General features: G+C 36.8%; 1 protein-coding gene across 2 annotated transcripts in view; it reads left to right on the top strand.

The window, feature by feature from the left end:
• The first annotated feature begins 1,267 nt into the window (after positions 1-1,267).
• LOC132122231 (forkhead box protein N2-like) overlaps positions 1,268-20,628 on the top strand; it is a 28,595-nt gene continuing 9,234 nt past the window's right edge. Inside the window, exons 1-2 of one of the 2 annotated variants that reach the window (XM_059532237.1) lie at positions 1,268-1,769; positions 18,458-19,038. In XM_059532237.1, coding sequence (XP_059388220.1) covers positions 1,760-1,769; positions 18,458-19,038 — 591 coding nt within the window. In that variant the 5' untranslated portion in view covers positions 1,268-1,759. The remainder of the gene's footprint in view (positions 1,770-18,457; positions 19,039-20,628) is intronic. The other variant, XM_059532235.1, reaches the window with a different exon arrangement.

Raw genomic sequence — 20,628 nt, 5'->3', positions numbered from 1 at the left:
AAATATCAATAACATTGCTTTCTCCTGTGAAAAAGTATAACCCCGAATAAATCAGATGAGAAATATGCACAGATAAAGCCCATTTTAAAAGCAAAAACAGACAAAACAGTTCTATTAATAAATTATGGACTGGTATTTTGGCCATCTTGATGGATTTGTTTCTTATAAATATGCAGCTTCACAATGCATTAACTGAGGGACTGGAATCGTGTGGATTACTTGTGGATTTATGTGATGCTTTTATCAGCTGTTTCAACTCTGACAGCACCCATTCACTGCAGAGGATCCATTGGCGAGCAAGTCATTTCTCCAAATCTGTTCAAATAAAGAACCAAACTCATCTACATCTTGGATGGCCTGATGAAGAATACATTTTTTGCTTTACTTTTTATTTATTTTTAACATTTGATAATTTCATTGGAAAATTCATGTTTTTCATTTCTGTAATAAACAGCCCAGTGTGTGGTTTCTATAAAAGTGCTTGACATAATGTTCAAATAATAAATTAATTAATCAATACTTAAAATCAATACTTTAAAATTAAATAGTCTTGGTCATGTTTTATAGAAAAATGAACACTAAGTTTTGCACTAATCTTAATTTGTAAGATTCATGTTACTATGACTGTGTGAGATATCTCTTCTCTGCTTTTTCCGCATTGTCCTCTGCTGAAGACCATCCTCCAGCCCAATTCAATGCCATAAAACAATCATGTGACTGGAAAGCAGGTTTCATAAACAACTCCTATAATAAGGCTACAGTTAATACACTAGTTTTACATCTTTCTAATTGTTTAATTAAATAATGTTTACAATTAACCCCATTTAGACTGAAGGATATTTACTCTTGCTGCTGCAAAACATAGACACGATTTATCAAAACTTTATTTTAGTTGGTATTAAAAACTGTCAGAACTAATCATAATGTACAATGCACATTAGGAATAACTATTAAAACATCACAAACTTATGTTGTTACTGACTGATTATTAGCTACTTATGGCTGCATTTAGAACAGAAATTTAGCACGAAAGGGTTAAATCTTTCAGCCTGAAAGGGTTAAATATTTAATAGCAAATAAAAGGTGCAATAATATGGTCGTGCTCCTGACTTTCCAGCGAGTTTAAAATCTCATTGGTGCAAAATACTTATGTAAGTTCAAGTTGGTAAGTTTCAAGTACCTCTACTTCACATCGCGAGGTAGCTTGTGATTGGACGACGAGCCTCCAGGACTCCCCCGCTAATGACGCCACAGCATCTGACCTCGTTTCCAGCGCGAGCTGGTTGGTGGTCAAACACCGTCTAAGTTTGCTAAAGCCATTAAATATGAAGCAAATTCTCAATGAGAGTATGACGTCAAAATGTCTGAATCTACAACGACCGGTTTAGGCTTTCCTCTAAGCGAAATCGTTTGAAATTACCACCGAGTTCTTCCGTCACAAACCTCTCACGAACGAATGAATAACGTGGTGCAACGCGGAGCGCATGCTGAACGCAACTGCTTAGGTTTGCTAAAAAAAAGTGCTACCGCGATGCGGCAGTTGTCAGGGGGATACCGGAGAGGAGGGGGTGTGATTGGCTGAAGTGGCACTGTTGCCTTGGCGACGGTGGGGGTGGGAGGGGGGTACGGAAGCGTTGCCGTGCGGCGTGATCTCCGCGCTGCGTGGATGGAGGAAGCAGCTGCTGATCTTTTGACACAGCTCGAGCGAAAGGCTACTGCATGAAAGCACGGGAGCTTTGTCGTCGGACGCGACAGTAGAATGCACGAATGTAAGTAAACGCTTTATTAATATACGATTTATAATGCTGTTTATTTTAGGGGAGATCTTATATGTCAGCGCGTTTTTAATCATATGACAAGTAAAAAAACGTGTCTCATGAAAAAATAAAAAAATCTAGCCAATAACAAGCCTTTGACCTCACTAAATTATGTTTACGTTATTCTTTTTTTAAACGATTTTTTGTTGTTGTTGTTAATGTTTCATTTTGAAATACACACACGCCTCTTTTATTTCCAGAATAAATTTCTGAACATTTTAGACCATGTGATCTTGCTAGCTAACTTAGTTGAGTAAAATGCCGTCGAGCTGACGCGAGACATTAAACCAAGCACATTCCAGTCGTATCCGTACACTTTTCCTGAATGAATACTCATAACACAAAATATATCCGAGGACTTTTTCGCTGTTTTATTTCGCTAGCTGTGCAGAAGCTTGCCGCGAAGCTTTGCTCTAAAGCCATGCATTAGCTTGACGCTAACTAAAGATCCTAATTCAGCGTTCTTGTGATTAATGTTATCTGTGGGAGATTCAGAACGCACGACATGTATGCAGTCATCAAATCTGTTTGAAATAACATTACAATTCAAACGTCAACCTTCGCGAGAGTGCCTTTAAAGTCAAAACAACATTCGAATAGAACGTTAATCGAACGCGCGAATAGTCGCCTATAACAACAGAGGAATGCTAAAGGTTACAGTTGAAGGTTACAAATATATATATTCAGTTTGTGGCGAATAGTGAGAATCTAGGGCAACTATGTAACACGAGATGTGAGGGTGGGGGCTGTTATTTTCTCTTGTTTTGTTTTGCCTGTTACTTGTTGTGGTTGTACATAAAGCGTTCGTTGAGATCGAAAGCAAATGACTGGTAGTTCGCTCGTGACTTGTTGATGAAATGGGATGTTCTGACGCGGACGTGCACTCATTATTTCCGGCGGTAGATAACGTCTGAGTGACATTGACACGTGGTCCGAGTGAACGCATAGCTGTGCTTAGGAAAGAGCTGGGGACGAGTACACAACTCTGAGCAGCGTGTCACATGAGCACATTATTTAGTTGCTGTCTACTTTTGCACTTTAGACTGTAGACTCATTCAGGTCATGTTGCGTAGGCAGTGAAAGGGGGTCTGTGTTGTTAACAGTGTTGTCATGTAGTTGCTTCTATTTGCAGTGTGACCACATCAGTTGCATCCACAGTGGACAGAATTCAGATGCATAGCTCGCTACATCTGAAAGGGCACAATTGCCTGAAGAGACTTCATTAGTACCGAATCCTGCGCTAATGTAGTGAATGGCAATAGTGTCTGTGCAGTGCTGTGTTCTCTGGAGGGCTTTTGTAGGACACAGCAAATGATCCCTTTGCTTATTGCTTCTCTCCTGGCATTAAACGGGAAATTAATTAGTCTCATTATGACTCTCACAATGATAGATAAGATCTGGCTCTTGGCTGTTTGCAGTTACTGTGCCACAAAAGCTGAAGAAATCTGAAATGCAGTCAAAACATTTAAACTCACACACTCTTTCAACCAGGTTTTGCGTGTTTTATATAGGCTAATATATATGTGTGTGTGTACATTAAGGTCTGAAATATATTTTGTTTTATTTAATAAATGTTTATTTTGTTATTTTATTTATAAAGACATCCAAACTTGGTTGAGCTTTGCAGACAAAACACAGTTTATTGTCATTTTGAATAAAATACAATTTATGTATTATTTTATGTATTAAGACATCCAAACCTTGTTAAACCTTGCAACCCAAAAAAATATTGTATTATTATTTTAAATAAAGATTAAGAAGGAACAAATATTTATATATTTTTTTTTATTGTTTTATTCATTTATGACTGCCATCAAGCTTTTACCCTATAGTTTACAAAAGTTTGATGAGTGCATGGCAATAAAAAGTGTTAAGCAGCAGTCAACAACAGTTTAATCAAAATTCATAAACTGGCTTCCAGCCCAAGAAAGAAGAGTAGATTCTTCATTTTCACTGCAAGAGGGGTTTAAAAAAACACCATCCGTCTTGTTGTAAAACCACAAATTTACGTTTGGCAACCCTTCCTGGTTGAGTGGCATAACATGTAAATGAACATGCAGTTGCTTTCCTCCAAAGACAACCCAGCTTAATGCTCACTTTAGTTTTTTTTTAGTAAAACTCGTCAGCTTTTTCCAAACTCAATTGAAAAGCAAATTAAACTTATGTCCAAGCTTTAATGCGGCCTGTAACGACAGTGCCTTTGTTCGTTAACCCCTCCTCCTTCCTTCCACTCATTATACCTCCAGCTGCACATATTTCTCATCTGCTGTTAGCCTCTTTTTGTTCCTTGATGCCCTCAACGTTAGACCAGGAGGCGCAACTCACATCCCCAGGAGGCTATAATGCTGTGGTTGCCATGGCTACATGGTGACACCGGGGCGTGGTAATCAAATATAGGCGACTGCTCTGGATTTCAGTTGCAAATGTGTGCTTTTTTTCCTTCATTTGCCTGGACCGTGTCAGACCTCACGCCCTCCCCAACCCCCAACTCAACCTTGTGTTCTTAGACTTGGTCTGTCACACTCCTCCTCATTTAGTAACCTTCGCCTCCTTTGTAAAAGATTTAAGTCCGCAGAGCAGCCGGCAGGCAGTTAGGGCCCCTCTGTGCATTGACAGTGATGCTAATGTCAGGCAGTGCCTTGATGAGGAGAGCTCACCCCCCAGTACCATAGCCTGTGTCATTCTGAATCACAGTAGCCTCCATTGTGTTGATCACTCCTGTGTGAATAAACAGGGTGTGTTTAATTGAGACTGTAGGGTGTGACAATGGCACGGGACAAAGTCCAGACAGCACACTGTGAAGCTTGTGTGGCGGCTTGTATGTATGAATGCCTGTATGCCACTACCATGTAAAGAACTAAGAAACAGAAGCCCTGCTGATATCTTATTCATGTTTAGGTGCTTGTTTTTTAAAAGCCTATATGAACATAACTTATCTAAAGTTACAGCTATTTACAGTGTTTTTTTGTTTGGTTTTTTAAACTCTTAGGGTCTGTTTGTTTTTTCACTTTCATTACAAAAGTGATGCAGACTACAAGTTGGACATGCAATGAGATGATTCAGATTTTTTTGGTTAAGAATTCAGTTGTCTCTGTATCTGCATTGTGAATGATGCAACAAATCAGAATACTCCTCTTTCAATGAAGTCCGTTCACACTACAAAAAGAGTCAGTTCAGTAATATGCGTCTACACTGAGAGCATTTGGAGCAATGCAAAATGACGAATACTAAACATGTGCTCCAATTATTATCAACTAGCATACACTACAAAGTTTTAAAGTTTGGGGTCAGTAAGTGTCTTTCTTTCTTTCTTTCTTTCTTTCTTTCTTTCTTTCTTTCTTTCTAGCTGTTAAAAAAGAGAACAGTTATTTTAAATTGTAATATAATAATATTTGACAGTATTGCTGTTGTTACTGTTTATTTGATCAAATATATGCAGCTTTCGTGAGCATAAGATGAGCAAAAACATTAAAAAGTTCCATGCTGTGCCATGTGCTTGTAGTGCAGAATGGGTGTAAAACATTTAATTGGCGTAGTGTTCAGTGACAGATTAATTCAGAAAATTCAAGCCTCATTTCTTGTAATATTCATAAATATATGTAAATATTGTCATCGATTGGTGCATAGTGACCGAGTTTAAACTGTTTCATTTAACAACCAAATTTTGTCATAAAAAGCACCAAAATGTTGAGCCTCAATGAAAAACCAAGGCAATTTAATGCCAAATGGATTTGTTTCTAAACTGCTGCATCCGATTAAAGATGAATCAGTGGATTTGCTAACAAATTATTGTAAATGTGTTTGGAATGTTAAGTATACAATTTTTACATAAAGTTGTCGAGAAGTTAACAAATGGGAAGCATTTTTGAAATTTAGGAATGCATTTGTACATTTGCATGTTTAAATGGACTTTGACTACATTGATCAGAAAATTGAAAACATTTTTCTGAGTTGAGTTTTGAAATGTTTAATATTTAAAAGGGAAGGTGAGATGAAACAAACTCAGGCATTGTACATGTGGTGTCTTTACTGCTTTGGATTATGGCTTTCAAGCTTCCAGGACCCTTGCAGCATATGAATGTGTTTAAGAAGCTTTAGCTTTGAAACGTGATTCAAAATTGTAGAGGAAACTAGCCCTGAAATAAGTAACAACAACAGGTTCTTTGTACTGTATGATCTGTTTTAAAGTTTCTTAAAGCTTATTGCGACTGGAAGGAAATCCATTAGTTTGTCAGATGTTTCCTCAACATCAAGGAGAATATCTGAATTTTGGATTATACAGAGAAAAGTAAAAAAGCAGTTAATCTCCAGCAATTTTCTAATGGGGTTAGGTGATCTTCCTGCTGGGCTTTTAGATTAGATCTCACAAAGCAACGGAGATGCACTGGGAGTCCTTGAGTCTGGACTGATACTTGACAGACCAATACCAAATGCTTCAGGAATCAGGAAAGAAAAGATCTCTGCTTGGTTTTCAGCAGAGAGCTCCAATTCAAATGGCTGTTTAAGCATGCTTAAACACGTAGAAGACCCCTTGATCTCCATCTCCAACTGTTTTATTACATATGCACATGCTCTTCCCATTGCTCTGTTCTGCAAACATCAGTTCAATACGGAATAAATCCTCCTTCAGATTTTGATGGAAATTCGTTTGTGAATGGTGGGGATGAAAGAGAAAAAACGGGTCGTTCTTTATAAAACCCTTTTAGATTTATGATTTTTTTTTACCAAATTATGTTTTACACATTCATTTTCTGGATTCCATTTTAATGGTTTCACTAAATAATAATAATCAAAGCATCTCTAATTAATTTATTTTATAAAAAAAAAAAAAAAAAAAAAATTTTGTTTTCCTCAGAAGTACTGTGTTGTGAATTTATATTTTTCTGCTACATATATTATTGCATATAATTTCTCTGGTAAATATTCCTTTAAAATATTGTTTTAATAATATTTTTATTATTAGTAGTAGTACTTCTACTAGTAGCTCATCGTTCTGAAAAGTGAGGTGGCCGAACACCTCAAGCGTATGACGGAAATGTTACGCCCCTCACCATACTGTGATGCAGTGTCCCAACGCGACGAGACAAAAACTATTAACCCATCACAAACGAGCCATATGTTGCATCCAGTGGGGACATAATTAATGATTATAATGACTTATACTGTCTTTTTATGCATTGTGTATCGTGCAGCATAAACATAAAACCATGTCTGCATTTGTGATTGGAGAAACAACAAGCACTACTCTACAATGCTGAAAGCTCACGTTTGAATCATCAGTGGCAAATTCTTCAAATATGAAAACGTACTTACAGGCTGTGAGTCAGAATCTAGGCTGTCCTTGCAAAGTTGGAATGACCCTGCTTTATAGAAACATCGGCATTGTAGGCTACTCTCCCAGGAAACAGTCCCCGTAAAATGCGCTGCACACACTAGAATATTTGGGTTGAACTGTTCTGGAACAGTGTTGTAAATACAACTTAACCACTGATTTTGTCCTCTTTTGGAAGGCCAAACAAAGTAGTTTCACTTTCACAATGAAACGCACAGAATCTCCATGGCATGGCGGCATCGGTAACATTACTAACTCTTTCTTTGTGTAAACATTTGGGCAGTGTTATGCAAATCATCCCACAGACGTAGTGACATAATGACGTAGACATGTCGGGGCGTGTTTAAACAAGGTGTTTTAAAAGGGTGTGGACAAGTCTTAACTTTTTTAAAGAATATCTCTTTGGGTTTAAGACTTTAGTCTTTGCAACTTTAGGGATCTTCTATATTCACAAACAGATTGTAACAGTCCAAAGACAAAGGAAAACTTGAAATCACATCATATGACTGGGGATGCATCGATCCGATACTCAATATCAGTATCGGCTCCGATACTGGCATTGTCTGCTGGATAGAGTATTGGTCACAGGGCTCCAAACTGTGACTAAAACGGTCGCATTTGCGACCATAAATATTAAAATGCGAGTGAAGTTTTTGCTGAGGTCGCCACTGGCGACTAGGCCTATGTATTTACATGCTATCTCTTAAAAAATTGCATGAAATGCCTTTTTTCCTGATTGTTTTGCATTCACATCTTTTGTTATGTTCGTGCATTGAGAGAATGCGCATCGAAGTTTTAGTGGGAAAAAGAGTTTTAAACAGTCTTCATCTGCCATGCAGCAACGCTGACACACACCTGATAAACGCGTGCGCGAGAGACAAATGATGGAGACTTGAAGAGAAAGTGCAGAAAAACAGCCTCTATTTCGTTCATAACTTGAACAAACTACAACAGGTAAAGCTGTCATCTGTGTGGATATTGGCAATATCGTTAACAGTTCTCGTTTATAATCATAAGGCTTCTTCTTAACAAGATCTTAGTCCATGCTGTGTTCTGTTAATGCATGAACTTCATTATTTGAAGTGCACTTGCCGTCCAGTAATCGCAAAAAGCTTTGTGCTTTGTTACTTTTTAATTTACAAAGTATCAGCTTAAAAATTATTCCAAATTCTGAAAAGTTGAGATGTTTTTACCTCGATGTGGTGCGGGCGCGCCTGGAAAAAAACGAGCGCGTCGCTTCCATCATGAGGGCGCACGCATACCGCGCGCCTACATTTGAAATAACGAACTTGAGCGGGCAAAAGACGCGACATGTGAACGGCCCCAGACGCGATCGCGAGTAGTGCCTCAGTTCAAGCAGCACTTGAACCTATCATACCTTGCTCTTTACTACTAGAGTACATAATGAACATGAATTAACATCAAAAGGTAGGCTATTTTATAAGAGATTCTACAGTAAAACACTTTCAAACTGTGGAAAACGTGTAAAGCTTGTAAACATTGCAACCTAATATTAACCTCAATAACCTTTCGGTGTCAATAAGCTCATCAGTCAGCTAGAAAAATAACTATAAAGAGGAGCATTTTGCTATATTTATGAGCTATTGAATTTTTATATTTTTACTTAACCTGTTGTCTACATGATTCAACTCCCCCTATAAAATTTAATTTTACTAATTAAGAAAAACAGACTGAACGTGTGAAAGACATGCACTCTTAAAAATAAAGGAGCTTAAAAGGTTCTTCACAGAACAATTTTGGTTCCACAAAGAACCATTCAGTCAAAGGCTCTTTGAAGAACAATCTCTTTCTGACCTTTTCATAATCTGTTATTGCTTTCAAATGTTAAAGGTTCTTTATGAAACTATTTAGACAGGAAAAAATGGTTCTTCTATGGTATCATGAAGCACCTTTTTTTATAAGAGAGTATGACAACATTTACAGGATGATACCGCTTTCCTTTGTGCTCTGAACTTCTCTATGCGGAGCTGCACGCTGTGACTCCATGTTGCTTCATGCGCATCATTCTGCGCACAGGATGAACATAATCGCTTTGTGTCGCTCTGTATTGGAGCTTTTCATTATAATACTTTTGCGCAATGAAAGATTATTTATAGCGTTTCTTGCTCTGTCCTATGATAGTACAGAAAAAGGACGGTTATAAATAATTTAATGTATAGCACAGTAATGGAGGCAGCAACATATGATAGATAGGACTCCTATGATCCTCTATCTAGAATATTACTGTGCTATACATTTAAAAGAAATGTATTTTAATTTTATAGTTTATATTTAATTATAAATAAATACATTTACATGTTTTCATTAATTTATTTTACAACAATACAAAGAGCAATGTTTAACATTTATCCAGATTTATTCCTACACTTATTCACGTTTATTTGTTCTCCACTAAACAGTTATTTCATTAAATGTTTAGATTTTATAAAATTGTGCACTTATTATTTTTTCTAAAATAATTTTTGCTGCTAAATTATCCACTAACCTATTTCATAATAGTATTTAATGTCATAGATTATATTTTTTCATGTTATTTTTCATATAAATTAAGTTGTCAATATTTAGTAGATTGTGTTTAACACACATAGAGTGACAATCAGGTCCACACACAGAAGTTTAGAAATTCTACATTGATAAAAAAAAAACTGCGCTGGTATCGGATCGGAATCAGCCGATACTCACAATTTTCTGGATCGGATCTGAAAAAAATGGTATCGTTGCATCTCTACATATGACCCCTTTAAGTGTATTGACCTACTTTTGATGTATCCATTTAAATTTGGCATATTCCATGATAGTCTGCGTTAAACGGTAAATTCCATTTTTATGACAGGATTTCGCGATTCCGTTGGGTTTTCTGTATCGCGAATATCATAGGGCCCTAGGTGCAAAGGTGCCCGTAATTTTTCCTATGAAGGGCTAAAAATCAACACATGATTGAGGGCTGTGGGCTGAAAGTAAATGTTGCATTATATCCAAATATATCATACTAAAAATTAGTTTCATGTATGTTTTCTACATTTCAATGGATCTGGTCCACTTTTGGGCTGCGGGCCCACTTTGGGCTTCTCTGGTTTAATGGATAATAGGATAATAGCGCATAGCACATATCTTGTTAGCATGAAATGAAAATCGTCCTTATTTCATCATATTATGACCAGTTCATTTATGCTTCCATTAAATTTTTGATTTTTAACCTCGTAAATTACCTCATTTTAATCTGAAACTGCAGACTTCTCTCTGGTGATGAATGCCGGACTGCTCAATCACAGTGTGGAAGAAAAGATCTGCCTTTACTTTGATTTCATTGCAACTTTAACATCAAGTCTACACAAAATATTCTGGATATATGTCAGTGACATTAAATAAATGCCAATGGTTTCCCAGAGGGCCTGGGAATTAAAAGGGTAATTAGTTGTATTTCAAAGCTACCCCTGCCATTGACAAAAAGTTTACTCGTAGTCTGTTTGGGTGTATTTCTGTTTGAAGTAGTTTAGACTGGGAGAGTGTCAGCATCAGCATTGTCTGTCTGTGTGAATGGAGTAGTGTTAATTTCGTCACCTATTTTTAATTTAGTCTTAGTCTTAGTCTTGTGCCAAATGTCCTTGTTAGTTTTAGTCATATTCAGTCATTCACATATCTTTTTTTGTCAGTCAAGTTTTAGTTGACTAAAAGTCTCGTCATTTTAGTCTAGTTTTAGTCAAAAGAAAACTCAAGGTATCTTAGTCGACTAAAAGTCTCTTAATTTTAGTCTAGTTTTAGTCAAAAATTTTTAGTGTTTTTTTTTTAAAATAACACATTATTACTGATAAACATTTCAGTAAAAAAAGTGTTTCACATATCTCAAACATTGGTTAAATGTCATAATTACCTGACAAAATACACTTGTTGAATGATTTTTGTTGGATGCAAATGTTAAATGTGTCTGGTTTTCAAATTCTGATTTAGGAGACACATTCACAAATGATTAACCTGATCACAATTTTTTACTTTATTGATACTGCTTTTAATCGTAATGCAAAACCGGTCATTGGGACATAAGCTGTCATATACAATAAAAGAGCCTGTGCAGCAACAGGAAATATAATTTAACACAAAAAGCCTGCCTAGACGGTGGACTTGCGCTCAGGATTTTTTTTTTATTTTGTATTTTTTGAGCGGCGTGTGGACAAATTCTTTTTACGCACACACTATTTTATTTCTTGATAACAGACCGCTGCTAACTATAACACACAAATATCGAGCCTCTTCCTTCGACATAGCGGGGCCCTATTTTAACGATCTGAAACGCAAGTGTCAAAGCGCAAAGCGCAAGTAACTTTTTGGGCGGGTCTCGGCACTGTTGCTATTTTCCTGGCGGGATAAAAGGCTCTTGCGCCAGGCGCAAATCTAAAATGAGTTGGTCTGAAGTAGCTTCATTATTCATAGGTGTGGTTTGGGCATTACGTGAAATAAACCAATCAGAGCATCATCTCACATTCCCTTTAAGAGCAGGCGCGCTTGTTCTAAAGCGGATTCCTATTATAACGGCGGATTTGCCAGACGCGCGCCAGGAGCGGTTCACAGCCAAGGAGAGCAACGCTCTCGTCAGGGACGTTGGGGAGGGAGAAACTCACCCAAAATAACTTCGGTTAAATTTTTTTTTCAAAATTAAAAAAAAAATCTATCTATCTATCTATCTATCTATCTATCTATCTATCTATCTATCTATCTATCTATCTATCTATCTATCTATCTATCTATCTATCGTAATAATGTATGATTTGCAAAAATGATAACTGCTGCTTCTGTGTAGATGAGAGAATCGTGCGCGTTGTGCACACGCTACATTGATTATGGGCAAGCATGCGCCCTTAAAATAGCATATGAATAACATGCGCAACGCGCCACTGACTTTAAACTATTTTTTCCTGGTTAGTGGCGCAATTGTTTTCTAAACATGCAAAATAGCATGAAGGAACGTTTGCGCCGGAACACGCCTCCTTTTTTGCGCTGAACCGCCCAGGGAGCGCAAGTTCATTCCCTAGTTTAGCGACGTGCTTCTGTGGAGGGAAAAGCGCGCTTTGCCCGGGTGCAAAATAGGATTGACACATGCGTCGGTGTACAAAGTCAATTGCGCTGGGTGCAAGATAGGGCCCAGCATGTCGTCGGCGCTCGTCACTCTTGATCGCTTCAGGTGTTGTGTGTTCAGCAGTTTCGTGTTGCAGCCACAGGCTGGCAGCAACAAGAGTATGAGACCTGTAACTTGAGCAAAAGCGCGAAGCCGCAAACTCTTCATTTTCGTTTGTAGACGAAAATGAAGAGAGATTTTATCTTAGTTTTTATTTTATGCAAAACATTTTCGTCTCGTCTTTTTTCGTCAACAATAATGCATGTTAATTTAGTCTTAGTCAGCGTTTTTGGACAGTGGTGCAGTCTTGTCATCGTCTCGTCTTAGTCATGAAAAAAAAGGTTGTTGACGAACATATTTCGTCTCGTCTCGTCTGACGAAATTAACACTAGAATGGAGGGTGAGGTGATGGGCTGATGAGCCTGTTGGAGGAGAGTTAGATTTGTCTGGCTAATTAGAACTGCCATGAGTGCATGGATCAGGATGGGAAGCAGACAGCACTAAATGTCCTATGAAGGACATACTGCTGTCGTACCTGCCCTTGAGTGCCCATGGAGAAAGACATCCAAAGAGGATGCTATTGGAAAACAAAGTGGCATGTGGATGCATTACAGGAGCATAATAATGTGGACAAGGTTGACAGATGGTTTGATTCCAGGGCTGCATGAAATTGGAGAAAAACTTGCATTGCGATTTTGTATGTGTTTGTGTTTGTTTGTTTGTGTATATATATATTACGATATGAAAAAAAGGGAATTTTCAACAGATCATTTAAATAGTTATATTTGGAAAGAATTAAAAATTCTGTAACGACTGGGCTGATTTTGTAGGAGAGTGCACATGCATAAAAAATAATTAAAAAAATAAAGTATTATTTTGAAGTACAACTGTAAAATTAAAATACAAATATTTTACCTTCATTTTCAGTCCTTAAAGTTAAACAATTTAACTTTTATGTTTGTGGATCACCAGCCGGTTCCAGAGTGAAGCGTGGTACTGTGTTTTTGTGCACACTGAAACACCATATCTTTGAAATCACGGTGAATATTTATTTCTTCATTATATATAATGTGCAATTAAGCGCATTATGAAAATATAAAATTTGGGTATTGTGCACTTTTTTTCATTTAAAAGTACTGCTTTATGAACAAAAGTGCAATAACATTTGGTTTGAAAACACTTTAAACTAGGGCTGGGCGATATATCGAATATTAGCGATAATATCGAAATAATTTTGATGACGATGTACAATTTAAATATATAGGGAATATTGAATATTTCAAATTCAAGCATACTTTCCCAAAAGAACGCGCCGAATGTCCAAAAAAGGAACCTGTAACTGCTGACTGCTCTACGCCCCTCTACTACGAGAGCTGTAATGATAGCGGTTGCCAGATAACAAAAGTTTAAATCTCCGAATCAGAGCTCCACTGTTACAAGGATACATTTTCTGCCCAGTGTTTGCTTATTTTAAGCAATCTGGCAACAATGAGCACGTGCTCACTCCTCATTGCGGAAGAGCCGCCGACGATAATCTGAAAACATTAACAAGCTGGAATTGAGCGATCTAATGAAAGCGTCGTTCAGCCGGTCTGTGTTCTGTCGTGAGATCTCAACTGTATTGTTTGCGTTTGTGATCGCAAAATAAATGCACTTACTCGACCGCTGGTGTTTGAATAGAGAAACATAGTCTATGGCCATTTGGAATTACTATTGGGGAATTTCACTGATATGTTTACCAGTTTCCATAATATAGACAGAGAAAATGCAAAAGTCTTTGGTATTCATATATATATATATATATATATATATATATATATATATATATATATTTATATATAAGAAATAGCTATGTGCTTCAGCAACTAGCTCGCCATCTAAGAGGGTTTTTAGTGTCAGTAGGAACATAGTTTCATGCCACAGAGCTTCTCTTAAAACCACAGACAGTTGACAGACTTGTGTTCTTGGCTTAAAAACTTGTTAAAAAAATTAAAATAAAATACTTATCCCAGTTGCATAGTTTAAATTGTGAATTGCATGCACTAAAAAGTTGACAGAATGCACTTTCTGTAACTGTTACTTAATTTGCACTGCTTCAGTTACAAATAGGCCTACATGTATTCATTTAATAAAAAGCAGTAAGTGATCTCTTGGTCTAGATTTTTTAACTGCTTAAATTAGCTGTTTAATCGAAATAGTTTTTTTTTTAATGGGCAAAAGAAAATCATGTTTTATTTTTTATTATTTAAATGCAAATGCAAACATATCGAGATATATATCGAATATCGTAAAACTTTTGACAATATCGAGATATAATTTTTTTTTGTATATCGCCCAGCCCTACTTTAAACTAATAATGTGCTTTTTTTACAGCAATATTCCTGTATTATAATGTATTTATGGTGCTTTAAAATGATTATGCTCTATTTTGGTTGAGACACGTGATGACACCCATCCCAAGCCAGTACTGATCAGCATAAACCCCTCCTGTGAATAATGATTATAATAATAAAAAATAAAATAAATTTGAAAAGCCTGTTGACTTCTGAGATTTATCTAAAGTGATATTAGATTTTTTAAAAACATTTGTTTCTTATTTGGTTCCACAGTGTTTGCTGATTTCAGTGTATTTAATCTGTCAAAATCTTATTTTATTTTACATCAAGGTGTATGCCGTGCCTCCAGGCTTTCTTTGTTTTACTAAGAAATGTTCTACTTTTATTTGTTTACTGATTTTCAGTTTTGTACCCCTATTTAAGTTATTTAATTTGGGTTCCTACAGTTCCTAATGTTATGCAAGTTATTTGTTATTTTATATTTATTTGTTTTGTTAATAATAATTCTGTTCTATGTTGTATTTTGTATTTTGATTTGAATTCAAGCAATTGATCCTGAATTGCTGCTAATTTAAAAGTAAAAAAGTAAAATGTGAATTGCGCTTTTACAAGCTACTTAAAACCAAAGGAAAGCAAGGAAAAGAGGGAAAAATCAAATGACCCAGCACAACCCTAATGATAATGATAAAAAAAAGATAGTTACATCCCTAATTCCAGCTACATTTAATCAAGAAAGCTTTCTAGAAAAAAAAAAACATTAATAACATATTGTACTGAGAAATGTTCATTTACACTCCCTCTTACTCTTCAAAAAACATTTAATAAATAAATAAAACATTATTAAATTATGACATAATTGTCATTTTGGAGTGAACTATCCCTTTAACTTTGTTTTGTTGACACCTTTTTTTAACAGTTCTCATGTGAAGAGGAAGATGTTTATTTGTGTCTGTTGTGTTCTGAACGGACTGAAAGAGGAAGTGGAACCCCCTCCCTGTGCCCTCCACTCTATTCTCCAGACTGGGAGAGAGAATGATTCAGAGCAGCACTTTATGTGATTATTTATTTATTGATGGGCTGTATGGTTTCCATGGCAGTGGGTATAATAGTGGGCAGAGAAACATTCACTTTCCTAGACACTCAGTCCTCTTTTACTTGAGCTGATGATTTATTTATAAATATTCTGTGTGCTTTTCAAGGATGTCCATTAAAGCCAGTTGCTTAGTCTGTGGCTGGTAGATTTCTAATTGATCTTTGTGAGTTTCTTCAAGCTGTATGGGGCCACCATCACTTATCCTCTCCGTCCTTGTCTGTCTTATTACATGGAGCTGATAACAGACTTGCACATCTTCAATGGATGTCTAAGAATCCTGGAGTGCACACTTTAGTTGTTCTGGTGTGGTATCATCTTGAAGATGAGGCTCATGGTATACTTAGACACTTCAGTAGACACCTAAGAGGCCCTTAACTCTGTCCTAAAGGGCCTCTTAATTCCCTCAAGAGAAATGGTGCAGACAAAGAGATTGCATTGTAGTAGTAAAAGAAATGGAAAAAAAATTTAGCCATCTAGTATTATGAATATAACAAATTTGACCCAAAATGTATGATTTCCTTGGTTCAGTGGTCATACTCTAGAATCCTCTGGCACGCAATTCCCTTTAAATATGGGTTAAACGGATCATAGTTAATCAATGCAACACAGAGGTGATTCTTCATTCGTGTCTCTTTGTGTTTGAACAGACACAAATACACATTATGTCAAAATACCAGTCTCACCAGTCATTCTCTTAAACGCAATTGTATAGTTATGTGAACAAAAACACATGAGAAAGAAATTGGATGTATATTATTGTAGTAGATCCATGCATCAGGTCTTAAAGGCACAGTGGCATATAAATACCAGCTGCTGTCTTTCATTAATGTGTCAACAAAACACAGCTTTAACTAAGATTATTCTAAATTTTATTTATACAGCGAACACTATGCAGCACAAATATTTTACAGCACTAATAACTGTGTTATTTTACACTTTATCATTACATTTCTGTACCTGGATAGCACTGTTAGACCTTATTTTATTAGTAACTTTGTTATAATGTATTTATCTATGTGTGTAATTTGTGTGTGTGTTTTTTTTTACTTGTCATGTTTAAAGTTTCTTAGTTTTTACTGTGGTATTGAAGAAATACTTAAAGTGTGCTATGTAATTGTAATACATGGAAGGCAAACTTACATTGAAATAAAATTAGGGATGAACCGAATGTTCGAAAAAAAAAAAAAGATCTTTAGTTGTTTGACCGAATAAGTGAAAAAACCTTATAAATTGTACCGAACAATGATGTGATGCCATCAAATAGAGACGCGCACTAATGCAGCAATCATCTTGTCAGTGAGTTTTCATTCCATTTTATTTCACTTTACAAATTCACTTCCACAAATTCGCCAGAAAATTCAGCAGGAATAGCAATAGAGCACCGATGCATAGCTGCTGTCAGTCGCTCACCAGCAGGTGGCGCAAGCGGCTGTCGCTGAAAACCAAAACAACCAGTAGTGGTGGTTAGTAGAAGTTATGATAATCAGGGCCAGTATCAAGTGCAGAAAAGCTGATGGTGTTTACGTTTGTGCTTACTTAACTTTGTATGCTTGTGTGACGATGGAGTTCCCCTCGTACATCACACTCCAGGATTCCCCAACAACGCATAATGCGCCTCAATTGTATATCTTTATTTTAGTTTTGTGATTTGTTGAACCAAAAATATTTGTTGGCAGCCCAAAATATTTGTCTGAAACAACAAAAAAAAAAAAGGTGGCAGCTGAAATCGAGGACAGAAGTCACTGACTAAAACAGTGCTTCTCTAATAAAAAAGTTTTTACTATGTCAGCATATTTTTTGCACATAGTTTTAATGAGTTACAATAGGTAAATATGTCATCATTGCAGACATGACCAAAAATTATCCAGTTTTCATTGTCATATTTATAATATAGTTGTGTTAATCCTTAAGCAGACACCAAATCAGTTAAATTCATGATTTACCGTTTTTATTATTATTCAAGCTTTTTGAACCAATTAGCATTTTTTATTGACTTAGTTTTTTGCACCAAAAATATTAGTGTACTTTGTTGCCATTCAGTTGCCCCTATAATTTATTTAACATTTACCGTATTTTTTGGACTATAAGTCGCACCTGAGTATAAGTTGCATCAGTCCAAAAATACGTAATGATGAGGAAAAAAACATATATAAGTCGCACTGGACTATAAGTCGCATTTATTTAGAACCAAGAACCAAGAGAAACATTACCGTCTACAGCGCTCTTTAGTATGTCTATGTCTATGCTATGTCTTTAGTATAGACTACAGAAGCACTGAGCAGCATAGAGCGCCCTCTGGCGGCTGTAGACGGTAATGTTTTCTATTGGTTCATTTCTCTTGGTTCATTTCTCTCGGTTCATGTCAAATTAATTTTGATAAATAAGTCGCACCTGACTATAAGTCGCAGGACCAGCCAAACTATGAAAAAAAGTGACTTATAGTCCGGAAAATACGGTATTTTAAATATAGTATCAATATGTAGTTGAAATTTTAAGAGGCATTTCTGAAGTACTTTACTACGACTGGTTTAATTTATCTCCTGAGAACATGATATTCTGAACAGCATTAAAAGAACGTTTACCCAAATTGAATTTATGAAACGTTATTTTCAGTTTCAGCCAAATGAAAACCTTAATTTCAATTTCTGCATTTCTATAAATAAATACACCCACCTTTTATTTGTGATTGAGAGTTGTAGTAACCAGTGCCCACTTTCTGTTTCTCTTCAATACCCTTCCCTTTTACAGACCCTCCTGGTTTGATGGGTCCGATAATCGGGATGTCTCCAGATAAGAAAGCCGAATCTCCCGGAGCGCAGGCTGTGTGTGGAGCTGGGACGCTACCTGAAGCAGAGAGTGCTTCCAGTCCCATGGCTACCAGTCTGGACCAGATTGGTCGGGCTGGAGCATTGAGTGTGGTGGCGGGTGAGTCTGAAGATGATGAACTAACCAACCTGAACTGGCTTCATGAGAACCTGCTGCAGAACTTCACGCTCGGAGGTGAAGCGCAACCCATCAACAGCCCGCTGTTTGACATCGAGGGAGGCGGTGGGTCGCCACACAGCAACACCGCCTCGTCCACCTCCTCAATCTCTGCAGGAAGCGAGAGAGATCCTTACAAGTCAAAGCCTCCTTTCTCTTTCTCCTTACTGATATACATGGCTATCGAACAGTCACCCAGCAAATCTCTTCCAGTGAAGGACATCTATGGCTGGATCCTCAAACATTTTCCATATTTCTCCAGCGCCCCTACTGGCTGGAAGAATTCAGTGCGCCACAACCTGTCTCTCAACAAGTGCTTCCGCAAAGTAGAGCGAAGCATAGGAAAGGTAGGAATGCAAGAAAAATGGACATCCTCATGTGGTTTTTGTAAAGGGATAATGCACATTCTACGATTGCAGAGAAGTACAAAACAAATCCCAATTCTGAAAACAAAATAACAAATTACAAATGCAAATCTGAAAAAACAAAATAACAATTCAGAAAACATAACATCAATTCAGAAAACATTATAACAAGTTAGAAAACACAATGACAAATCTGAAAACTAAATAAGTCAGAAAACACAACAACATTTAAATTTGTCATTTAGCAGACGCTTTTATCCAAAGAGACTTACAAATGGGGGCAATGGAAGCAATCAACAAAAGAGCATTGTTAAACAAGTGCTATAACAAGTCTCAGTTAGCTTAACACAGTATACATAGCAAGGTATTTTTAAATAATATAATAAATGAAAAGAAAACAGATAGAATATAAAATGTTCCATATTCCACTATGTTCTTCCCTCAACTTAGAAGAGTTGATACGTACCTCTTCCATCTCAGTGCATGCACTCAATCACTGTAGCTCGTGTCACCACTATGCTAGCGTTTACCTTAGCACCATTCATTTCTTAGCATTCAAACAGGGATGAATTTAGAAGTTACTAAACACTTCCATGTTTTCCCTATACATATTTATAGACAGTTACATGAGTAGTTACACGACTAAGTATGGTGGCAAAAAAGAAATAGTGGCAAAATAAACTCCCCCTCCCTCTAACAACCAATGTGAGGAGTTTTCAGGATTGATGACATTACTGCGCCGAGGTCAAAGTGCTGCAAAATGCTCTTCCGTCATACATTATAGTCATAATTTTCATCCGCTAGCATAGTTATGCCGCGCTCTACAGTGATTGAGTGCATGCACTGAGACAGGAAAGGTATGTAGCAACTCGCCTAAGCTGAGGGAAGAACATAGTGGAATGTGGAAAAACTGGCATTTTCACTTAAGAAAACAAGCAGCAAATTAAGAGATTGCAAGTCTAAAAGGGACAAATGTTTAAGAATAGAATTAGGATAGAGAGTGCTACAGTTAGAGGGTCAAATAAAGATGGATGAGATGTGTTTTAGCTGATTCTTGAAGATGGCTACGGACCTCTTTGGGATGGCACAATTAAGCGACATTCACTTGCAGAACGCAAGCTTCTAGAGGGCATATAAGTCTGAAGGAATGAATTTAGGTAAATGGGTGCAGAGCCAGTGGTGGTTTTGTGGGCAAACATCAATGCCTTGAATTTTATTTGAGCAGCTATTGCTAGCCAGTGCAAATTGATAAACAGAGGTGTGACATGCATTCATTTTGGCTCATTAAAAATGAATCTTTCTGCCGCGTTCTGGATTAATTGTAAAGGTTTGATAGAACTGGCTGGAAGACCTGCCAAGAGAGCATTGCAATAGTCCAGCCTGGACAGAACAAGAGCTTGAACAAGGAGTTGTGTAGCGTGTTCTGAAAGAAAGGGCTTGATCTTCTTTATGTTGAATAAAGCAAATCTGCAGGACCAGATAGTTTTAGCAATGTGGTCTGAGAAAGTCAGCTGATCAGCAATCATACCTCCAAGGTTTCTGACTAATTTTGAAGTGTGGTTCCTGAGATGC

Source organism: Carassius carassius, chromosome 40, assembly GCF_963082965.1.
Source record: "Carassius carassius chromosome 40, fCarCar2.1, whole genome shotgun sequence".
NCBI classification, from domain to species: domain Eukaryota; kingdom Metazoa; phylum Chordata; class Actinopteri; order Cypriniformes; family Cyprinidae; genus Carassius; species Carassius carassius.
This window is presented reverse-complemented; position numbering and strand designations above follow the sequence as displayed.